At 40.4% G+C, this 22883-nt stretch overlaps 1 protein-coding gene across 2 annotated transcripts; it reads right to left on the bottom strand.

Annotated features, from left to right (window-relative positions):
* Positions 1-106: 106 nt before the first annotated feature.
* Positions 107-12436, bottom strand: eda (ectodysplasin A). 2 transcript variants are annotated; one of them, XM_062425797.1, is made up of 8 exons: positions 12041-12436; positions 5402-5501; positions 3395-3433; positions 2891-3061; positions 2506-2540; positions 2309-2360; positions 1597-1721; positions 107-1295 (listed from the first exon to the last, which is right to left on the bottom strand). In XM_062425797.1, the coding sequence occupies exons 1-8, from the start codon at positions 12365-12367 to the stop codon at positions 1035-1037; spliced, it is 1110 nt and encodes a 369-aa protein (XP_062281781.1). In that variant the 5' UTR covers positions 12368-12436; the 3' UTR covers positions 107-1034. The 2 variants fall into 2 exon arrangements, with proteins under 2 accessions (XP_062281781.1, XP_062281780.1); XM_062425796.1 differs by having other exon boundaries at positions 1591-1721.
* Positions 12437-22883: the final 10447 nt, after the last annotated feature.

Consider the following 22883-nt stretch of genomic DNA (forward strand, 5'->3'; position numbering starts at 1 on the left):
TACTTGTGCCAGCGGAGTCCTATATGAAAGAGCAGTTTTAACCTTTTTAAATCAATACCACCGGCTGCACAAACACAAAAGACAGACAAATTTGTTTAGACAGAAAATGAAACATTTTAATCCATCAATCAACTCCATTTACAAAAGTATATCCCATTTTATATACAATATGTACAGAGACATATAAACAACTCTCATTTTTCCACATGGACTCATTCATACGTTAACTAAACAATAGCACTGTAACAAAACATATCACTGATATTCTGCAGGGATGCTGTAGTGCAAATGTGCGCAAAATATATAGTGCTGTTGCTCTGTGAATACCTTATAACTCCAGTTTTAATGGATTTTATCAATGTTGCATAGATACCTTTATACTTGCACTGAACCTTTATATGATACTTTAATCATTCCTTATAACCCAGGGGCATATGGAGCTTTAAACCCCTTCTTGTTAAACCACAACTGTTAATATAATTAAATTAATTAAAAATTCCAAGTCTAAAAACTTAAAATAAAACATTTGGAATAGCTGGTGTGTTTGGAGATACAAGATTATCATTCAACAGCACTTAAACATATGTAAATATAAAGTATCTGTCAGCGCAGTGTCCTTCCTTGTTATAAAGAGAGATGCTGTCTGTGTTGACACAAAATGGTGACTATAAATAGAAACATTTGTTTGATGAGTAAAAGGACATTTGGCTCATCAAGGTTAGTCTCTTTGCACAGAATCAATGGCAGCGGAAGCATAACAGTCCATATTGTCTTTTTTTTTTTTAATACAGAGCTGTGAAAGTGAACAAAAGTCACCCAGGGGCTTCCTCAACTTTATTAACCTGGAGGATTGAAGTATCCTCTTGATGGGGTCTCATGGGGCAAGGCTTGGGCTTGTCGCTTCTAAAACACAAATCTAACCAATTAATCAATCCTGCATGAGGCTGGATAAGAAAAGACAGTGTTACTCTGGGCTGATTTGACCGTCGTGAGCAACGTTTCATTTCTGCAGAGGGCTGGTGATTGTGTAGTTATCAGTTCTGTCCAGCAGATGGAGCCTCTCCAAGTCTGACACTTCCAAGGAAAGTGGTGTGGTTGGTCATACTGATGAGTGTGTCCTCATAGACTATGCGTATGGAGATCCTCTGGCCGGCTCGCAGCAGGCTCACCCCAGCCGTGTAGCAGGTGTTGAACTTGCGCTGTCCCGTCTCGATGCTGCAGGTGCAGCGGAGGAACGGGTTGGAGTCCACCATCACCTCATAGCTGGCAATGTCGGTGAAGTTGAGGTAGTACACCTGGTGGAGAGGGGAGACATAATTCACAGAAGACTGAGAGGGGTAGTCAACACAAATCTGCATGATATTAAAGAGCTCATTCAAAGCTAAAACAGCTGGAATATTAGAGTAGCCAACAAGCGTTTGAGTTATAGATTCACATTTAGCCACAGGGAGCGGGAAAATAAATATGTCATATAATATAACTCAAGCATTCATGGATAAGCAAGGCTTTTAAGCTCAACTACAGAGCAACTGCCAGTTCTTCTGACTCTCAACTGTAAATTTTAAGAGTTACGTCAAGGACCGTACTCACTTCTACCTGACTATATATGAAGTAGACACCATCCAGCAGCACCTCTAGCTCTCCAGAGCGAGAGTGCATTTTAAACACACGGTGATGGATGGACACCATCTTCCAGTTCCTAAGGATGCCTTCAGACAGATCTAAACATGTCACAACAAACAAAAGAAGAGGTAAACAGTCAACATAAACAGCTTTGGCTATGTTTAAACAGAGTTCAGCACTCACAGAAATAAACCTGCTAATGATGCTTACACTCTGTTCAGACTGACAAAGTGATGCAGCATGACTTCAATGCTCCTGACCTTAGTTAACACATGTCTGACTTATAATATAAGCCTCTAACTGTATACTAATCCTGTTATAGCTATAGGTTTATTTTAGGGTTTTACATAATCTTAGAGTAAATATTGGTGGCAATATTTCGCCATCTTAACCAATAAATCTTTGGTTTTGTAATGTAGGTGGCTGCATTTACTTTCCATTAGATTGACAAGAATAAAGTCAATAATATCTTTAAAAAATTACAAACACTTCAACTGAATGTCAACAATTTCCTAGCATGTATATGTCTCCTGGTGTAATTCTGTGGTTTAGCAGGTATACAGTTGCAGCTCTTTGACAGACAGCACTGACAAGGATTGAGCATGTTCATTATCTTGTGTCAAAACAGTGGCTTTGCACATGGAAGTGGTGAAACTATAAGTGAATGCAGACAGAAAGGACCCACCTTCTCTCACTTGGATGGTTGTTTCTTGCCCTTGCAAATGGACCACTGCGGGCTGAAAAAAGAAAAGAAAAAAAAAAAAAAGACATTCTTGGTGACTAATCTGGATACACAGTAACATGGGAGAACAGCTGTTTCATCACCGATTTTTGTGTGGGATAAAATTTATCTCTAATGTTTTAATAGGTGACATAATCTACCTGGAATTCCTTTGTTTTTGTCTTGTCGGGAACTCCTGCAACAAAAAGAGAGACATGATAAAATTCTGGACTTCGACACTGCTGAGGAACAAAGTAGGGATGATGATTAAAACAAAACAAACAATGGCATAGCTTACAGATAGATCACTGCTATCCCACACAATGTTTGACATCCTGCATCAGAAACTGTCCCCGTAAAGGCAATGAGTTCATTCATTTTGACAACTTGAGCCCCCTTCTAGTGTGGGAACATGTCTGCATGTAGGCAAACACTGTAATCTAAGAACAAATCTCTCAACTCGTGGGTGTTTTCAACTTCCCTGGCTTGAGTCTTTTGGCTATATCTCAGCGTGTTAACGTGTCGGGTCTATTTTAAGCTTTATACCTGCTGGACCCTGAGCGCCTGGAGGTCCCTGTGGCCCGGGAGGTCCAGGGGGTCCTGCAGGCCCCACAGCATTGCTTCCTGGAATACCAGGGATTCCAGGGATGCCCGGTGGCCCCTGTGGACCTGCGGGACCAGGGGGACCAGGGGGGCCCGGTATTGACCTTTTCTTTCCTGAGAAAGGAGAAAACGGAATGGTTGGCAAATTAAAAAACAAACAAACACCTAAGCAGGTTAATCTTATGACAGTCAAATGAACTTTATTTTTTATTAGCCAAAATAACATCAATTTGTTTCAAAATGGACCTTATAATCTGTACAGACTGTGAATCCTGATTTAAATCCTCTAGGTTAATACATTTCGGAGAGAATTCTTCAATGGATTTCACTTTTAGCTAACACGGTTATCGGATTTTGAACGACATCTCGATCATACTTCCAGAAAGCCGGCAACAGGTAGCAGTCAATGACCAAGATCTCTGAAATTTAGACTGAATTTTTTATTACCTTTTTTCTTCTCTTTCCTCCTTTCCTTTCCAGTCGATTCTGAAAGAAATAAAAGCAATGTGATTAAGCTTTAAAATGGTCCCCTGAACAATTATCATCTCAGATAACATCTCGGATATCCAGATCACTGCGTGTAGGTATCCTAAATAGGCTAAAATAACAGATTCAGATGTTCTGCACTGAGCAATGCAGTGGAGGTATGTCAGTCTGCGGTATCTTCTAGTGTAGTAATTTGTAAGTGTGGTTTCACCTCCTCTGTATGAACAAGTGCCTTAAGCATTCACAGGCAGTGGAACTGGAGAAGATCATTAGAGAGATACTTTATCCTGCCAAAATCCTTTTCTTTGAATTAAGCCCAGATGGAGAATGCAGATGAAAGTGTGTGTACGTGTGTGTGTGTGTGCACGTGTGTCTGTGTGTACACATGTGTTTGTGTGTGTCTCCCCTTTAAACCCATGTGTATGTGTGCGCGTGCATGGACGTTGGTAGGGCATCTATGTCTGTGCTTGAAAGACAAAATGCACTTAGTGTGTGTGTTTATGTGTGTATGTATGTGTGTGTGTGTGTGTGTGTGTGTGCTCAGTGTACAGCTGAAGAATCCTTTTCAAAAAGCCGTCTCGCTGCTCTTGTGTTTACCATGTCATTACAACTACAAAGGCCATTTAACCTTAAAACCTCACAGTTTGAGTCCCCCTCAAACATATGGCCAGTGTTTCTCCTCTGGCTAAATGACTGGATGCATCCGCATAGATTTCTCTTAACGAGCAGCCCTATCTGGAATCTGGTGCCCGTTAGGAGTGCCGAGAACGCACACATACGCACACACGTGCAAACACGGGACACACACATGCACACACACAAAAAAACACACATCTAAGGCTGAGATTACAAAAGCCTTTGTCTGTGCGCTGAGAGCAGAGGAGAGACCTGGGAATGATTAGTGTTTAGAGGCTCGGGACTTTACTGATTTATGTAGAAAGTCTCAAAGGTGAGTTTTTTCTTCTAATTTAAACACAATCACTAAACTTCCCCCCCAAGTATTCAGTGTCACGCCACAGACATTGGAATGCCTTGTGATCATGCTGCACTTGTTGCACTCAGACATGAAACTTCAAAGGCTGCGCTCTTTTATTTGAATAGCTCACATTCTAAACAAAAACTACAAAAGCTAATTCAGGCGTATTGGCCATATGGTTTGCTGTTGAGCTATTGATTACGATAAATCAATTCGGTGGAATTAATGAAAGCCATCAAAGTCTCAGGCGACAGCCTCCTTCACAAAATGGCCACCTGGTTCACTAAAACATCTGCATGTTCTACGAAATGACTCGTTTTATGTCTTATTTTCCGATGGTTCGGGCCTGACCGATAACACAGTTGGATTCTTGACTCTATATCTGCTTACTTGACAGCTACAAAAGGATATTTCGGGGACCTGGTATTATTTCGAGACGGGGAAATCAACACGGGCTTCGCTGTCTGTTTCAAATTGGTGAAACCCTCAAAAACTCCCTGTTGTCCTTGTTTGCTATCCAAGTAATAATCAATCCCATTCCGTTTAATCTCTTGCTCTATAAACTCGGCAACGTTATGCGGTGGAGCTGCTTTGTTAAGTAAGCACAAAGCAGTAAAAAATCAATTCCACAAAAAGTGAGAAACCATTAACAAACTGTTTTCAAAATTTAAGAGCGTTAAGCCCACCATAAGCCTGTTATTTACACTGTACCGAATCCCCTCCAAACAAACATAGGGTGAGAGAAACCGTTGCTCAACAGTTGACCAGGCTGTTGCCAATTTAATATCCAAAAAAACCCACACTGACGCAGGTGCACCAGAGAGAGATGAACATACTTGTCTGTGCTTTTTTGACTTACTAAAAAAGTATTGAATTTGGAGTTTGAGCCTAAAAAAATATGAAAAGCAAGAACTTGAAAAACTTTGAAACTCAGAACACAACTTCTGTCTCAAAGTGTGAGGAGAAAAGACACAAAAGTAGTAAAGGCGTACCTGTTTCTGGCTGCTTGCCGGGACTCCTTTTCGATCGCTGAGTTATGCCCCTGCTGTCCTCTGTGGCAAGGAAGTCACTATTTCTATGCAGTAACCTCTCCTGGTGAAACACAAAATAAAATTTAATGAGTGTGGAAAATTCACAAAATTTAAGAGGGTCACAGAGACTCTGCTGTGAGCATTAATGCACCTTAAGACCACCCAATATTGATTCTTTGAATCAAACTAAAGGACTGAGTGATACAACTTTTTGAAGATGAAACCCATGTTACAAGTGCTCTTTCTATTTGTGGGGTATAATGTTTGCATAGAGACAACTTTGGGGGATTTGATAAGATGTGAGATGTCAGCCAGCCACATTCATTTGTGGCCAACTCATTGTCTGTCCCATTGGGGCTGTAACCTATCCTGTAACCCAAGTCACTTTTGTCTGTGTTTCTGCCGTTTGAGACAGTCACCTGGACACTGCTGTTCTAAAATTCACCTTTTTATACAAAAGGAGGGCATGAATTGTGGTTAATCTGAGAGCAATACCCATTCATATGGCACCTGGTCCCAGCCCTATTCAAGGGTAGCGTGAATAAGGTTAAAAACAAAAAAAAAATTGTAGTCAAAGAAAGGATCTGATGTAGCTGGTCTGAGCTCATCTCTAAAAAAACAGGAAAAGCTATGCTACAGTGGTGGGGTGTTCCCATGGGCCAATGTGTGGTGGGACAAACCGCACGCCTGTGTTCTTATGTGACTGGTTCTGGTCGACCTACATTCACATGAACTCTGTGGGACGTGCTGACCTGACTGTAGCACGCTCGGATGTGACCGGCTCTGACAGCAAAACTTTTCGTGCTAAGCGCTCGCAGTTCCTGTTAAAACGTGGACTGCTCAAAGTCACACACTGTTAGAACAGCCAGTTTGTGATCACATCTTTGGAGGGTTCCCAATAGGCGATAGACAAAGAAACCCAGCAGTGGAAACACAACAAGACCACCCATAGCCTTCTTTTCGTCAAGCCTCGCAATATACGAGATCACTTTCGGTCACACTTTGGAGTGTCAGCATAAATAATGGTGAGAGTGCAAGGCTTAAAGGCTCTCAATGGCTGAGGACAAACGACCAGACGACTTGTATTGTGCTGGACATCTGCTTGGAGTTTGTGTAACAGACTTCCCCCGAGCAGTGACACGTGCTGCACCTTAGCATGGATCAAAAGATAGTAAATAATAATGTATCGTTTAGTCTTATGGCTGCGAATCAATCAGACAAGCTCACTGACAGACACTTTGACCTCTCTTTTCCACAGAGGCCTACCCCAGTTGGGCACAAGATGACATATTCCATGTTTCCATCTGTGATGCTCGAGTTAACATAGTTGTTAAACCCCCGATGGCGAGAAATCTCCTTCTCCTCAAAGCCGCGTGAACTCCTAGTGCCTCTTTGTGTGGTTTCGAGCAGAGCCACTGAAAGACCATAAGAAGACAGACGAGAAAAGTTATGTTTTGAGTTTTTTCTTTACCTCGTCTCAGATGTGGGAACCCCCCCACACACGCGGTGAGGGATGAGCTGTATCATGTCAAACACCCCCCGCCGGCTGTGTTGGGCAAGCTCAAAGTAGTTAAAGTTCTACATCCCTGACCGGCTGCCAACCATGTCTGACCTTATAAGCACGGGAATTCCAGCCTGATGGAGGAGTATGTGTTGGAATGGTTTTATCGACACACAGACCTCCAGATGTTACCGCGAGCAGCGACGTTTGCTGTTCATTTGGCGCACAGGTGGCTCCACATCTCCTCTCCAGCTGTTGGCATATAGGGGGCTTTTACCTCTCAAAGGATTCTGGATGTATAGTCAAGCATATGGCATTACACTTTCGTCTGTTCTGACAGCCAAACATGATTCAACAGCCAGTTTCTGGCCCGAGATTAAGCCCCATCAGAACGACAAAAAACAAACAAGCAATCTGCAGGGCTACTACCAAACTGGTGTGTCTGGTGTTTTAGATGAAGGCAACAAAGTGATTAAAAAAAAAAATAAAGTTACTCTATTATATGACTACGAGAAATGGTTTTGCATCCTTGTTTGCATCATTTAACTTCATTACAACATTTACAGCCTTCATACCCTTCAAAGGCGCGTAGAGTTACAGTAAATCAGGATGACAGCGTGTTGGTATGTATGCCAAGTGCCAACTATTGAGTAAACCATTCTTTCTCAGCACAAGGGAAAAAATGCTATTAATTAGAGGGCTTTCAAATCTTCAAAGCGTGGGGGGTGCTGTTGCGCGCAGTGGACACGATTCCCTGTTGCTCTGTGAGGATATGACTAAAATTCAGTCACCCTGGGGATGTGTAATTTTGTGATCACAAGATTCTTTCTGCCCTATTAACACTTAGTATAACAAACGGCTTGTATTTGCACCAATTTCTACACTTATACTACTGACATTTGCTGACAATCTTAATATTTAAAGTTTATTGTGGGGGGGAGAGAGATATACTACAGCTTGTATAATTTTTTCATTATGATGCCTTCAACACGGTTTCCAAGCTGACATGTTCTCCAAAAATGTAGCAATTCTGGTTTTACTGACCCCTCTAAATCTCAGACGAGCAGTGAAAATAAGTCCCTAAACTGCATTTGAGAGTGTGAGGTTACAAAGTTGAAGAGGTGAAACTGAGGGCTGGTGGTTGAGGGTAACAGATGCACACTGAGAGCGAGTGGGTGCCCGTCACTGCTGTACTAACTTTAATGGCATGTTGAGCAGCTTCATAATACTCGTGTGATTCACACTCACGGATAGAACAATGACAGCGTGTTTTCTTCTTAAATGTCAGAAAAAGGAGTGGTCATACCTCAGCCAATATCTTCAACAGGCCATGTGTTTTGAACCATAACTGGGGTAATTTAATAACAGCATCCATAGATTGTCATCTATAAAAGCTGTGGAGCTTCAACCTGAGGGAAATGTTGCCTGTCAGCAGCCAGTCACACTTCAGATTGTTGCAACACTGCTGGCAAAGTGATTTCAAGCTGAAAGCCGTGAATGCCTTGAGAATTTATTATTTTGCTAGATGTTTGCAACTCTGGACTTAATCTTTACTGGGCGTCTACGCCATCTGTCTGTCAAGGCAATTCAGTTTTCTATGGAAAAGTTTGCAGCCTCATATCTCTGATGTTTCTACCTCCTCTGCCTTGCGCTTTTACGACACTCGTGTCCATATTGATTAATCCCGATATGGAGGCTCGCTGTATCTGTACATATGATACTGCTGTTTTAGCTAATCATGCACTGGTCACAATTAAAATAAATGTGGGTGACAGCCCACCCTGGCGCCCCAGAGCATGCATGCTGCTGAGGACTTTGTGTCCCATCAAACTGACTTTTTTAATAGCCGTTAACTAGACTCCAGATGTTTCAGCATCTGTTCTTTGTGAGACTTTGAAGGCATACATCAGAGGAGAAAATTATTTCATATAATGGTTATAAGAAAAATGTTAGGCTGAAGAATAAAACGCTATCTGAGATAACACTATTAAATATTCTGCAGAGTGACTTTTATTATGCTTACTTGCTGAGGTCATGTGATTCAAAATGTCTGACTGAAAGTGACACTTGTTCTTATTCACTATTGCCCAGCATCACAGTTTAACCTCAGACTAGAGAGCAACACACACCTGGGAGGGTTTTTTTTTTTTTAACTGTTGGGAACTGGGGAGATCTGCTGGACAGCTGGGGTTTACTGCCTTGCTCAAGGGCATACCAACTGTGAGTGTTGAGGGAAAGACTGTTTGGCCAAGATCATAAATGACGAAATCATCTGCTCTCATTAAGAAGCAGCTACATGGATCTGAGAAAGTGTGAGATGTTATGTGGGACAGAATTTTTAACCGCATGCCTGAAATAAATGAACTTACCAGAAAGTTTCTATTTTTTTTATTTTTACACTTTCTCGTTAGTGAGGTAAAATCTCTGCCGTAAAATCTCTTTCAAGTGCGTCCTACAAAAACATGCTGGATATTACTTCTGTATTTTCATCAGAGGAAACAGATTACATAAACTTTAATAGGCATCCTGACAGATATAGATAGGCTCACATTGTGTGATATTGTTTTACAAATTTGGTTTGATAACGTTTCCTGCTTTGCCTAACATCAACCCCCAACCTGAGTTACAAGCAGTCCCTGGCTTGCTCACAAAGAGATTCTGAAAACTGATTAGAGACTTGTAGTATTACATCTTTTACAGCTTAGATCCTTATCTGGGAATTTTAGCTGCAATCACATTCTTCAGATCAGGTGTATATGAATACATTCTGCCAATTACTCATGTTTTTTTTTCCTTTTTCTTTCAGTAAAAACCTGTAAAACAAGTGGTGGCTGATGCAGAACAAGACAGAGATGAGATAAAATGTATTAAAATGTGATCAAACGCTAAAATCTGATATTGCCAAACTAAGATAAAATGAATGAATGAATTATTAAACTAATACATTTGCAACCTGCATAAACACAGGACAGGGTTTTTATTTTGAAACTGTGACATTAAAACAGATGCAAACACTTTAGCCTTTTTCCATGAGCACTTGGAGAAGTTCAGATATTTACAGCTTGAAGCTGATGTTCATTTTCCATTTTTTTCCAATTAGTGGAACTTTCATCCTCCTTAATATCGTGATCTCAACTGAGCAACAGCCTTCTTTGAATTCTGTTTAACACAACAAGCCGCTGAGGAAGAGAGCGCTCTTCACTGAGGATGATTTACGCTCGACACAGACAAATCTGTTTGAGAACTACCAAACATCATCTGACACGCACTAAATTCAGTGTGCAAAGCTGTTTTTACATGATGAGAAGCCACACGACTTGTCTTTCTCATAATATAACTCAACCACAATGTGTACTAAGTCCGTCTGACCACTGGTTACACATTTCCTTTCCACTGACATTGACATACTGCTGCTATATGCCGACTAAGCCTGCGTGCTTCATGTCTGATGCATGTCTATGTGCTGTATGTTTGTTCCTGTACCTGATTGGTGGGGCTCTCCTTAGTTTTTTAAGTGCACTTTCATATTCTGTTACACTTGTCTGTATACCTGCACATCACATCAAATTTCACTGATGCCGCTGAGGTGCCTTTGATGAAGACTTGTGTGAAAAATCCAATAAACAATTTTAGGCCTACAAAAGAGATTCTTCAAAGGAAATGTCTCGAAAGCTAACAAGTGCGGCCGCTGCATCCAAATGCCACATCCTCCTGTTTCTCCAACTATGTAAACTGTGGGATGTGTAATCAGAGTTGTTTAATGCAGACATCTGGCAAGGACAGCATCACAGCGCTGTTAAATATTTACAGCTGGGCCACAGTCTTTCACCTCATGAAGCGTCACCATCTGGATTGAATACCAGGCCCATCTCACTCGCCTTTAACCAGGGAAACCACTACTATCTAAAATAAGCTTAGCAAAGGACACACAGAGGACTAAATGAATAGGCTTGGCTTCCCACTTGTGAAAGGAAAATGTTATAGAGCAAACACCAATATCGGCAATAGAAACAGACCTGCTGCATCCCGCTTATGTTTCCTACAGAGAAATAATAAATTGAGGGTCATTCACAACTAAATGTCCAGCCGGTGCCCCACACAGAGGATCATTTTCTCTGTAAAATGAGGTTACACAACTGGCGACATATGAGCTAATTGAGCAAGCAATCCAATGTTGAGACCTACACTTGGTCCCTTTGTACTGGTAAAATTAGGGAGTGTGTGGTGGTGGTGGGGTGTGTGTGGGGGGGCTGTTGCCAAAGCCACAGACAACACAATGAACATTCAATCAGCCCGCTGCTAGAAAAGAAAACACATGTGAGACGAGGCTGGCTCCGCTCCAAGTACCAACTGCCCCATCTAAGTCCTGATGAATTTACATCAGCCCTTGGGCTTTGCACCTGCTGGTGATCCAGTTAATTTTCTGTCCACCTGCTCCAGCACATTGACTGACCTGTGTCTGTGAATCCAGCTGGGCACATTGCCTAAAGTTTGGAGCAGCAGCCTCTGCCTGTTTAGGGAGAGCTCTCTGGAATCAAGACAAATTGGTGAAAATGGGGTTTGATTAGGGAAAGAATAAAGACATTTCTGAAGTAGATGAGTTAACTGAGGATTTTCCCCCTCCTTCTCTTCAACAGCTTGTTTTATGAAGGCAAATTAACACCATGCCTCCCTCTAACTTCCTTGATTATTCCTCCCTGGATGGTGTTTACCTGAACAGGAGACTTTGGCCAGGTGACAGACTTAAAGCTAATACCTCTGTGCATCTTGGTCCAAGAGGCGGAATCACGCGCACGGGAGCGCTAATTCAAAACATATTTGTCTGGAAACTGAGCTGGCAAAACGTCGTGACAGGCTACTGTAAAATAAGTTGCCCAGAAACATGCCATGACAGAGCACAGACACAAAACCTGACACCGTGATACGGGAACAGGAGGACTGAGCGGAGGTGAATGAACACGAACAGCCTCCGTGTGAGGAATGAAAACAATGCCTCCTCAAAGAAGCTCCCCTTAGTTTGCTGTATTTCACCTTGTCCCCCCCCACCCCTTCCCCTCCACCCTTTCTTTCTTTTTCTTTTCTGGATGTGTTAAAATTACCTCACGACCCTCTCCGCCGCGGCTGCTGTCGGGGTCCAGACGCTGATGGTGGCCGGGTGAGAGCACCTCCGCCGGGTCAGCCAGGTCACTCCCCGCAAGTGTCAACATGGAGTCCCGCTTCTGGTGGATAATTTCCCTTTTGACCTCGGACCGCAGATCCAAATAGCAGACGAGGGTGACAGCGTGCAGAGACAGCGACAGCAGGAATAATCCCAGGAAGACAATACTGCTCCTGCTCCTGCTGCACTTCTTGTTGCACGTGCAGGGAGCTGCCCTGGGCATCACTTTGTCCGGGAAATCCTCAGCAGATGAACCATCGCATGCCATTATCGGACCGAGCGCGAGCCAGATGCTCTTTATCTCGGCATAATCAGCTCGTTTGTCTCGCGCGGGCCGCGGCTATTCATTTACGTGGAGACTCATAGGTGAAGCAGCAGCAGGTCGGCTCAAACTTCTTGGAGTATCTGTAGTAACAATGGAGACCCGCCTACCTCTTCTGTGATTGGTCCGGGCCAATTACGAGCCAGACAATCCGGGCCAGAGGTTGAGGGCGCTGCACGCACCAGGTGCAGTAATTGAGCGACACCCAATGGAGGAACCGAGTTGCTGCAAGGCCTGTGAGAGAATGATGATGATGATGATGATGATGATGATGATGGGGATGTTGTGAGAATATTCCCCCTCTTTGTGTCAGCGTGTTGTTTACAGTGTTGTGTGATTATGACGCTGCACTTTGAGGCCGGAATTACATTTCATGACCTCCTAAGTGATTTATTTTCTGCTATGCGAGTGTGAATAAGGAGGGGTGGTCACTGATGTAATGTATACTGTTTATGCATGCGTTTTAGGCTTTGGACGTGCTATTTTTCATGGGCGTACTTTGTTTGGGCACTTTGTTTTGTTATGTGGGTGGCATGTAGTGGTGGTCCCGTGTGAAGAATTGATTCAAAACCCTGGTAAATATTGCACAGTTGTTGTTATTTAAAAAAAAAGAGCAAATGGTGTAGAGTGGGAAAGGTATTGCAAATTATATTTTTATACAGACTGCACATTATATGATTATATTTAATTGCATCTGGACCCTGTCAGTCTGAGCAGTAAGATAGCCAGCCTGGAAGAGAGTCAATGTCACGGTGAGGTCAGCACCGCTCTGTGTACAACACCATCAAATACTCTAAACACGCGTAACTCAGCGGGACTTGGGGAATAGTTTGACATTTGTGTTACCAAAAAAGCCAGCTGAGGACAATGCTTTAACAAGATTGAATGTGGCACTGTGGTTTCTACATTTCTAACATCCAAAGCCAACCTTCGTTGTGTTCCTTTCAGATGTAGACACTTTGATCTCTGAGGCAAGGAACAAGAGGTAGCCTGTGGATCAGTCCGTCCTTGAGATGATGAAACCCATTCACTGAGAACGGCTGAAACTTGGGACTTGATGGATCACCAGCTTAGATTAGTTTTCGGGCAAGTGTCACAAAACATCTGTCTTTATTTCTTTGGGACAAAACCTGACATTTGTGTGTACTTGACCTACGGAAAGGTACACTCCTTCATAATATGGGCTTACACTGACAGACACTGAGTAATTCCTGGTTTTCACTTGGTATCGTAGAAGAAAATAATTGAGAAGAATGACTTTTGGAGATCAGAAAAAGGGGTGTTTCATCATTGTGAAATGTTTTCAGCATGAAGTTGATTACTATAAGAGGGTGAGAATCTATTACTATATTTCTTGGGGTTGATTCTGTCCTGACTGCCACTGTATCAGAGTCTATTTCTGTTTCATTCCTCATCTGCAGAAAAAAAGTGATTCTAGTCAGCTGCCACTGAAGGGCAGCATTGCCAAGCCATAAATCAATAACACTGCATGCCAGTGTCCTGTTGAACTTGAACTTAAAACATAAAACTGCTTTATTTTGTTGGATACTTAAATAACATCTTGCTTTTTTATATTCTATATGTATAGCTTTATATAGCTTCTCTGTGGACTATTGATCTTAACCATTCTCCCTCTTTTTCTCCTGCAAAGTCATTTCTCCATTGTTAGAGTATAAGATAGTGAAATTGAAGAGAGAAAGGCATTCAAAGTAACCCTCATAGAGCCTGTGAGTAAGGGCTCAGCCTAAGCATGTTTGCCACGCTTTTCATCCGAACAGCAGCCACAATGACTTTGAGAAGCAGATAATTCAGGAGTGGAATATATATATGTATATTCCAGTCCTGAATTATATATGTATATATATATATATATATATATATATATATATATATATATATATATATATATATATATATATATATATATATATGTACACACACACACACACACACACACACACACATATATATATATATATGTTTATTCCAGTCCTGAATTATATATGTATGTATATATATATATATATATATATATATATATATATATATATACATTGGCATTGTTTGTTTCTGTGTAAGAAAGAGGTCAGATGGCCCTGAGGGATAAAGATCAAGCTCACACAGTGTCACCGTCTGCTGCCTCATTTTAGACAACAAATACAACTTTAAAGCCTGTGACAATTAAATGCAATTTTTTCGTGATTTTTTGGCATAGAAAAGAGCAGGAATAATTCTTATAACATCCCCCAGGCTTAAATGCAGCATTCATAAATGGTGTGCCACTCTATCCTCTCTGAGCTTATAACAAGATTTAGAGGCTTTCCCTGCCAGATGATAGAGTTTTGCAGGAGGAATAGGCACTCTTAGATTTTGCTATGGAGAGTTGAGCGGTGGGCTGAGGCTCATGGTTTCAACAAGCTGTTGGAAGATGCAACTAAAGAGGTTTTATCTGTTAATTTCTCCTTTCCATCTTTATGTCTCTTCTGCTTGTTGATAAAAGTGCTCAAATTAAAATCGACTTCCAATTGCCAGAGTCAGCTATGAGCTAAAGTGACTTATGGGTAATGGATTACATATTACAATAAATTGTTTTACACCTCCCCACCCCGAATATTACCTCCTCAGAAGTCACTGTTTCTGCACATTGGATTGCACAGGTGTAACTTTGGCTAATTGATATGTTACAGCATTTGATTTCCTACCTATAATTCTCCTGTGAATTAGACTGTGTTCCTCATTTTCCCAAACAATGATTATTTCACTCTCATTGTGGGTGTCTGTCTTTACAGTCCTTATCAAGATCAGAGTGCTCTTTCTCACTGCCTTTCTTTTTTTACTGTGCAGATTGTGTGCCCTCATCTCACATTCTCCTCTTCCTTCTATTTGCTGGTTGTTCTGTGAAATTCAGTAATTGATTATTTTTTATTACACACAGCATTGGCTCAGTTTAGTGGTCTTTGTTTGAATTGCTCTGCTCTTAATCATTAACTTCTTTTGTTTTTACATTATTTTGGGGGCATTTTGGCTTTATTGGATAGTGAGGGGATATTTCAACACAAGCAGGAAACATGGGGTGCGAGAGAGGTGTACATTGTATGTATTTTAACCAAAAGGCTATTCAAAGACTGTTTTAACTGAGATATTTACTTGTTGTCAGATGAGAAAGAAGTTCTCAAATCCTATACTTATTTAGATATTAGTACAGTGAAAAAATCATAAAGTCATAAGTAAAATGCCTGCATTTAAAATGTTACTTCAATAAAAGAACAGAAGTATTACCACTCAAATGTCTGATGAAGCAGAATGACCCCTCTCAGAGTGTTACATTATTATAATTATATATTATAGAATAACTATCACTTATTCATTAAAATGTAAGTAGTAGTTTCTTGTTTTTGTAATTTTAACAGATTCAGATATTAATGGAACTCATGATTTTATGAGTTACCAGAGCTCTATATCTGTCAAATAAATATGATGAGGTAAGTACAATATTTCCTTTCTGGCATAAATTGTAAATACTCAAGTGCTTCAGAATTGTGCTTTAAGCAGTTTTTGATTACTTGGCTACTTGGATGCAGCAGAATAGAAATGGTGAAACATTAACATTCATTTGGAGTTGTGTTTGTTACCCTCATTTAGCTCTGATTTTGGTCTCCACCAACTCGTGAGGAAAATATTTGGCTTTTTGGCTACTTAATGCTCCATCCTGTTCACCAGCTTTGTCTTGGTGCTGGGCAGGTAGTGTACAGGGGGTTTATCAGAACATTGTAGCTGAGTGAGAACCAAAACACATTAAGTTGTCACATTACACATTGACCCATTTTTAATATAAAAATATTGATAATCATATTGTGTCACATTAGTCCACTTTCTCCAAATGGGTAGCCATAAAAAAGTAGTTCCTCCCTTGACTGATAAAGATGGCAAGGTGGAAGCCCATACTCAGTGATATGTCACTACTACTGTCTACAGATAATCAATGAGTTATAAGTGAAAGTGCCAAAGTTTCATATTTAAACTTTTGTTAAGTTTATGCACACTTTTATTCAAGTTTCTGTTCCTTCGAGCAGTTTTTTTCCTGTGCCAAGTTTCCATTGTTTAAGGTAATTCATGTTATGCTGTAAAGGCTATCATTTTTTTGTCTTGCCTGAAGCTCAGCACTACTCCTCTGTGAGTAACTGAGTCTGTTACATTGCAGCACCATCAGCAGAGACAAGATTCTGTAATTGTGTTTATTAAGGTACAGGACCTGAGAGACATACAGCACGTTCACATGACACATGGTGAAGAACTAAGGGTACCTCTGAGGAATACAACCCTGCTGATTATAAACTACATAATGGATATGAACAGAATTCAGAGTAACACTTTACGCCACTGTTCTCTTATTAATGCTTAATTAACCAATGATTGAGCAATATTTAATCACATGTTAACAAGTTTGGTTTTTTGGAATGTATTATTCATGCTTAACTGGTATCAATATTAATTCAAGCTGCAAGCAGCAATGATCGGGTCTTCACACCTCGGTGCATGTCAGGGCGCGCCACTGTTGAAGTGCTGTTATTGCAGACTTACATGATGCAGCAATACATGTAACAGGGGATAACTGACATGGATATGAATTTTCAGTCAAGTTTACATAAGGCTTGCTTCTATTTGCCAGTAGGTGGTGCTACACATGTAGGTTATTAATGCAGCAATACATTTAGTGGAGGTCACCTGACATGCATATGTAATGTCATGAATATCAGACATTGCAAAAAGGAGTTAAATATCACTTCCTGTGGCCACTATGTGGTGCTAGGGAATACCCACTAATTATATGTCTTGTGGTAGTATACTATGTGTAGACCACACCATTAACATTTCTTGTAAACTGTATTATGTTTGTCATATAAGGTTGACTTCATGTTGTCAGTCGGTGGCGCAATGACTCAGTGTTGACATCTAAAAGTATTTGGGTCTGTACTCTAGTCAAGCTTGGTACATTTTGGACAAGATAATTGGACAATTCTGTCAAGTTACAACAACTTCCTGTTTCATGGCAAGCTATGTCAAAGGCGTTCCATGAAAACTCAAAAGCTGGACAATCTAGCATGGCAAAAGTTTTAGATGTCACTGACCAAAGTTGAAGTTGTTCTGGTTAATTCTCTAGGAGGATTTTGTTAAAGCACAATACCTGTAAATCGTAAATTCTGTGCAAAAATTGCACAGACTTCTTGTAGGGCTTTGGGTATGGCCCCTGGACATGATCATGTGCCTACCAGTTTTAGTACATCTAAGTGAAATCTAAAGTTGGGGTTTCAACTTTTAATTATTTTAATTAGGCATTATTTAGTCATTTTGCCACATCTATGCCTACGACCCAAAGAACATGTCAGTTTTCACAACTTCTGATGCAAAGTTTCATGAGTTTTCAAGCACCTTTACCACTCAAAAATGTGATTCATTTGGATAAATGATGATTTATGCATGACAATAGGGTCTCTACACCACTCAATGCTCTGGCCCTAATTAAATTGTATGTTTCACTGTGAAGTCCAAAGACCACAGAATATTTATCAGCATAGAAGTCATGAAAACTTTTACGAAATGATTAAAGTGATAAACAGTTTGTTGACACTGTAGTAATAAAATCATTGAAATACTTGAATGATAATGCCTGCATTATTATATTTTACTAATGGTCAAAAAATTCAATGACAAGAAAAAAACCCAATAATGAATGAATATCTTATAAATAAATCGGGTTGGGGTTGTCAATGTAAACTGAAAACTAAAATAAGGTAATCACCACATTTCACAAAATGAAATGCTTTTTCTGGCACTTTCCACTGAGGAAGAGATAGATATGGATCAGAATACTTTGAGCAATTATTCCACTAAGATTTTTCATGCTTTGCTGCCAGCTCCATCATCGGAGGAATGTTTACATTTTGGGTTTTTAGGCATCAAATTGCTCACTAATCCAAAGCAGGTACAGTGACAGAGAGATCATTTAGACTATCTTCTTGTAGACACTTGTATATCTTGGGTGTGCTGTGAAGCTGAGTCCAATAAAGATGTGAAATATGAGTGAGATGCATGTTTATATGAGCCTTTATATGTGCCAGGATGATGGTTTACGGCCTCTCTGATCCCTGGATATTTTCCACGCTGCTTGTTTCTAAGGCTCATATGAGGCTGCCACCTCAGAGAGCACAACCTCTGCCAGCTCCAATAAACAGTCACTACCCATATCAAAACCTTTAAGCCAGACCAACAGCATGATCAAGAGGCACACCTGAGGTGAACCCAGGGGCAATCTACCCTTCAGCCCCTCTCTCTTTTTGTTTATTTCTCTCTGTCTTTTGTGTTTTACTAGCTTATATTCTCTCCTTGAAATAAGCAGAATATTTTGCAGGTGACTGCAGTGTCACCCTCTTGATCTGACTTCACTGTGTCCTCAACAATATCATGTCATGATAATCTAACACTCTCATATGCTGGTGTTTTCCATTTCCTCCACAGCACCCAGTGACCTTAGTCCATTTCATGTACCACCAACAGTGCACTTTGTCACACATCTTTTTTCTTCTCTTTGTGTCCCTCAATCTCTCTCTTATTCTCAGTTTAGATCCCCATTTCCTAGCACAGTCACTGACGGGAAGAAAAATATCCGTTTGCTCGGGTCAGTGTTCATATTTTTTCCTCATGGGGTGAGTTCACCTGTGCTCTATAAGATGAATGACTGGAGCTCTCACACTGGCTGTAGTTAAACCATGAGTTAAACAATACAACCCCCCTCTTCCTCCAAACAGCTGTATGGACAGGCACAAAAAAATGTGAATGGGAGGTGTAGAAAGAGCCAATCACCGAAAGTAATTGCTGTTGTGCTCACCAGAGAGAGAGAAAACAACTTACAAAGAAGTTGTTTGCAGCACACCATGAGAGAAACATATCAAATTGCACAAGCAAAGGTGGCATAGGTTCAATCACCTGAAAATGAACTAATTCATCTTGATGCATGAATTCTCTGTTATTTTAACTCTCTGTTCAACAAACACTCACAACACAAAGACCAGTATTAATGCTGCTGCAACAAGCACTTTCATACATTGGTGACTTTAAATGGCAGTGAGAGACAACTGTTTGAAAAATGTTTACTCTGATACCCAGACATCACGTAATGTAGTGTCAGTAAACTACACACAGCACTCTCAGGTCTACAAACATGGCTCACCAGTGATGCTTTCAATCGAAGGCTACCAGGGGGACCAGAGAGGGAAAAAGATCCAACACTGGTCAATCTAACTTTCACTCTATAGCCTGTGTTTTGCCTCCATTTTTTTTCCCTGTTACTTGCTTTTGATGGTTAAGATATCCCACCAGTGCCTGTGTCTCTTTCTAGGTCTCATTGAGTGATAAAATGATATTTTCTGTGCAGGAATCTCATTATGTAGGCCTGTTGATGCCCTGTTTTTTTCATATAATGTTAATATTCAGCAGTGGTTATAAACCACATCCACATCACATAAAGTATATTTTCATCATGTTTTTACAACATGTATCATATTTTTATAGGTTTGAACATCACTGCAGTCAGTTATAATAATGAAATCACTTCTAAAATATGTGGAATATGATTCGACACAGCTTTACAATGTAGTGCACAAGGAAACCTATGAGTGATATAAGATTTGACCAACTGCAGTAACTTTTGCACATGCAGTTTTAGAAAACAATGGAAAAGCATATCTGGCATTTCACTTCCAAATAATGTATAATAAGGTTTCTCTTAAACTGTCTAGTTCAAGTTATTTCAAGTAATGAAAACAGGAACATGAGAACAGAGCACGAGGTTCAACAACTAGCCACTGAATAGATAATTTACTGTCAGTAATAAATTCTGTGAATAAGCTGGCGCGTCCTATTAGCATGACTGCATGGCATTGTGGGCCAGCATGAGGTTAAAGGCCCAGAAATAAAGGTGGTCATCAAGAGGGGGGAAATAAACCTTTATTAACAGGTTTGTGAGGCTTCTTCACAGTGAAGTCATCCTATTGACTGAGTGAAAGACCAATAAAGTGCCTCCTCTAAGACAGAAACACCTTTAATGCAGAGGCAAGTTCAAGGCCTGGATAAAACTTGATTTATGTTATCACATAAGTACACACAAGTATTATACTAACATCTGATCATAATATTAAAAGGGTCCTCTGTGGCATTTTGGCCAAAAGCACATCAGCACATTAACATTTGGGGGTAGTTTTCTGTCCAGCACTCATTGATTGGTCTGTACATAAGATCTGTTCAAATACCCTTTTGTTCTGTTGTTTAAAGTACAAAGCACAGGGCCAGTGTGACTTGCAGGCTACAGCTACAGTACCAATCCAATGTGCAATTGCATTTTTTTTTCTTCATATTTCACACTCCTGAGATTTTACAGCCCAAAGGGTCAAGCATGTGTTATCCTAATTTTAGTAAGGGTTCTAGATATGGCTCTGTTGCTCGATCCAACACTTTGGCCCAGACTGAAATATCTCAACAACTACTGGATAAACTGTCAACATTTTTTTTTAAAACATGCATGTCCCTGCACACTCTGGTGATCATCTTACCTCTCCTCTCGTGCAGCCATGAGGTTGAAACTTGCTCTTTGGAGTGAAATGTCTCCTGATCTATTGGGTGGATAACCATTAAAATGTGTATATTCATGTTAATTAATTTTAATAACTACAGGGATCTAGCACCATTGTCAGGTCAAAGTTATCATTTGGTCAATACTGTGGTTTATGACCAAACACCTGTCATGATATTCCCAATAGCCTCAGCTGTACCAGTTTAAAGCTACTTTTCAAACGTTAGCATGCTAACACAATTCACTAAAATATATCAAGTTTACAATATATGGTAAACATTATATGTTATCTTCGCATTGTCACTCAGTGCATCTTAGACTTTAGCATTTAGCTAAAGGCACCACTGTTAGTTCAGCCTCATAGAACCACTAATGTTGCTGTACACACGTAGTCTTGTTTCAGACTGGGTGCAGGCCTCAGTCATATGTGGTTTGAATTTAGACACAATTCCAATTAGCAAACTGAGTAGGCATTGCTACATCTACCCCCTTTTTTACTGGCGTTGACTGATGGAAAAGAGTAGTCCATTATTGGTACATCTGGGCTAGCACAGGCAGTTGTTGTTTATAGATGACTGTATGCTCCACAGGATGTATTACCAGCTAAATTAACAATCCAATAAGTAAACCTTTGTTTTGGATTTATTACAGGTTCCATGAAGCTAGAGGTTATCAGTGATGCAGTTTCCAAACTACCAAGATTTAATGCTGCCATCCCTGAAAGCCTGTTAGGGAACTACAATGACCATAATTCATTGCACCTATATGACAAAGTGCATCTGTGCGTCAGAGCATCAGTGCTCCTCTGATTTGCAGTGTGTCTGTGGCAACACAGGCTGAAGGGAGAGTCAATTTGAAATGTAGCCTTGATACCGAGGTGGAAGTACAGCAATCAGATAGCGTTGCAATGCCATTAACTCATTGTACAGTAGATGTCTTTGACTTGACTGCACTTTTGTCAAAAATGATATCTAGTTGTTGTAATCCCTCCAATATCTTGTTGACTTTAAAAAGGATAAACAAGTACAATTTATTTTTGAGAGTTCTGGTATGATTGCAATATGCTCATATTAGATGGAAAAATGTTGGATCCTAAAAGATTGAGATACTGAGGTGAATGAAATGGTAAGTTATCAAAAAAAAAAAATAGTGTGAGAAAAAGAAATATTGCTTACCACCTGCTTAGGAAATGTAGACTTGACTAGTTTTCAAGTCATTATATCTTTGTTTAAATGCTGGAAAGGGTTTAAAAGAGTGGAAGCATTTGGTCTGAATATCTCAGCTTGACCTTGGAAAGTGCTTCAAACCTCAAACTGTCACTTTGTGTTAAGACTTTTCTGCTGATGATCTCAGCTCCTCCATGTCCTCTATCTCCTTCCCTCCATCTCATTATCTCTCCAAATATCATAACTTATTCAGAAGCCCTTAAAAGGCAGACTATAGCCCGACGCAGCAATATCCACCAGGAGTCCGCCAGTTCATTAAAAATCCTCATCAAACATGCACAGCGCAAACACGCAGACACACACCATCATACACACACGAAAGCTAATTCAGCTTTCTGAGAAGTGTTGCCCAGTGGTGGTAACAAGTTTCCCTTCACTCTCACATATTGTCTTCTTATCAGGGTTCAAATGTTGTCCTTTCTCAAAGTCTTTTGTCACAACAACTTGCATGAAATGTATCTTTTCTTTGGGCTGCAGCAAGTGAAAGTTACGGGGAGTGTTCTGCCTACAAAAACTTTGAGTGTCACAAGCAGAGTTACTTTGTGTTAAGAGGGAGAGTTGCTGACCTGAAAACCTTTACATTATGTTGTCAACTGTCAGATACCCTGAT

Source organism: Scomber scombrus, chromosome 9, assembly GCF_963691925.1.
Source record: "Scomber scombrus chromosome 9, fScoSco1.1, whole genome shotgun sequence".
NCBI lineage: Eukaryota > Metazoa > Chordata > Actinopteri > Scombriformes > Scombridae > Scomber > Scomber scombrus.

Bases quoted from the DNA above. Each gene is read 5' to 3' on its own strand.
- eda (XM_062425796.1), bottom strand. From the start codon at position 12,367: ATGGCATGCGATGGTTCATCTGCTGAGGATTTCCCGGACAAAGTGATG. The intron at 2,361-2,505 runs GTAGATTATGTC...TTCTTTTTTCAG, and splicing joins CAAAAACAAAGGAATTCCAG to CCCGCAGTGGTCCATTTGCA. The intron at 1,722-2,308 runs GTGGGTCCTTTC...TGACATGTTTAG, and splicing joins AACCATCCAAGTGAGAGAAG to ATCTGTCTGAAGGCATCCTT.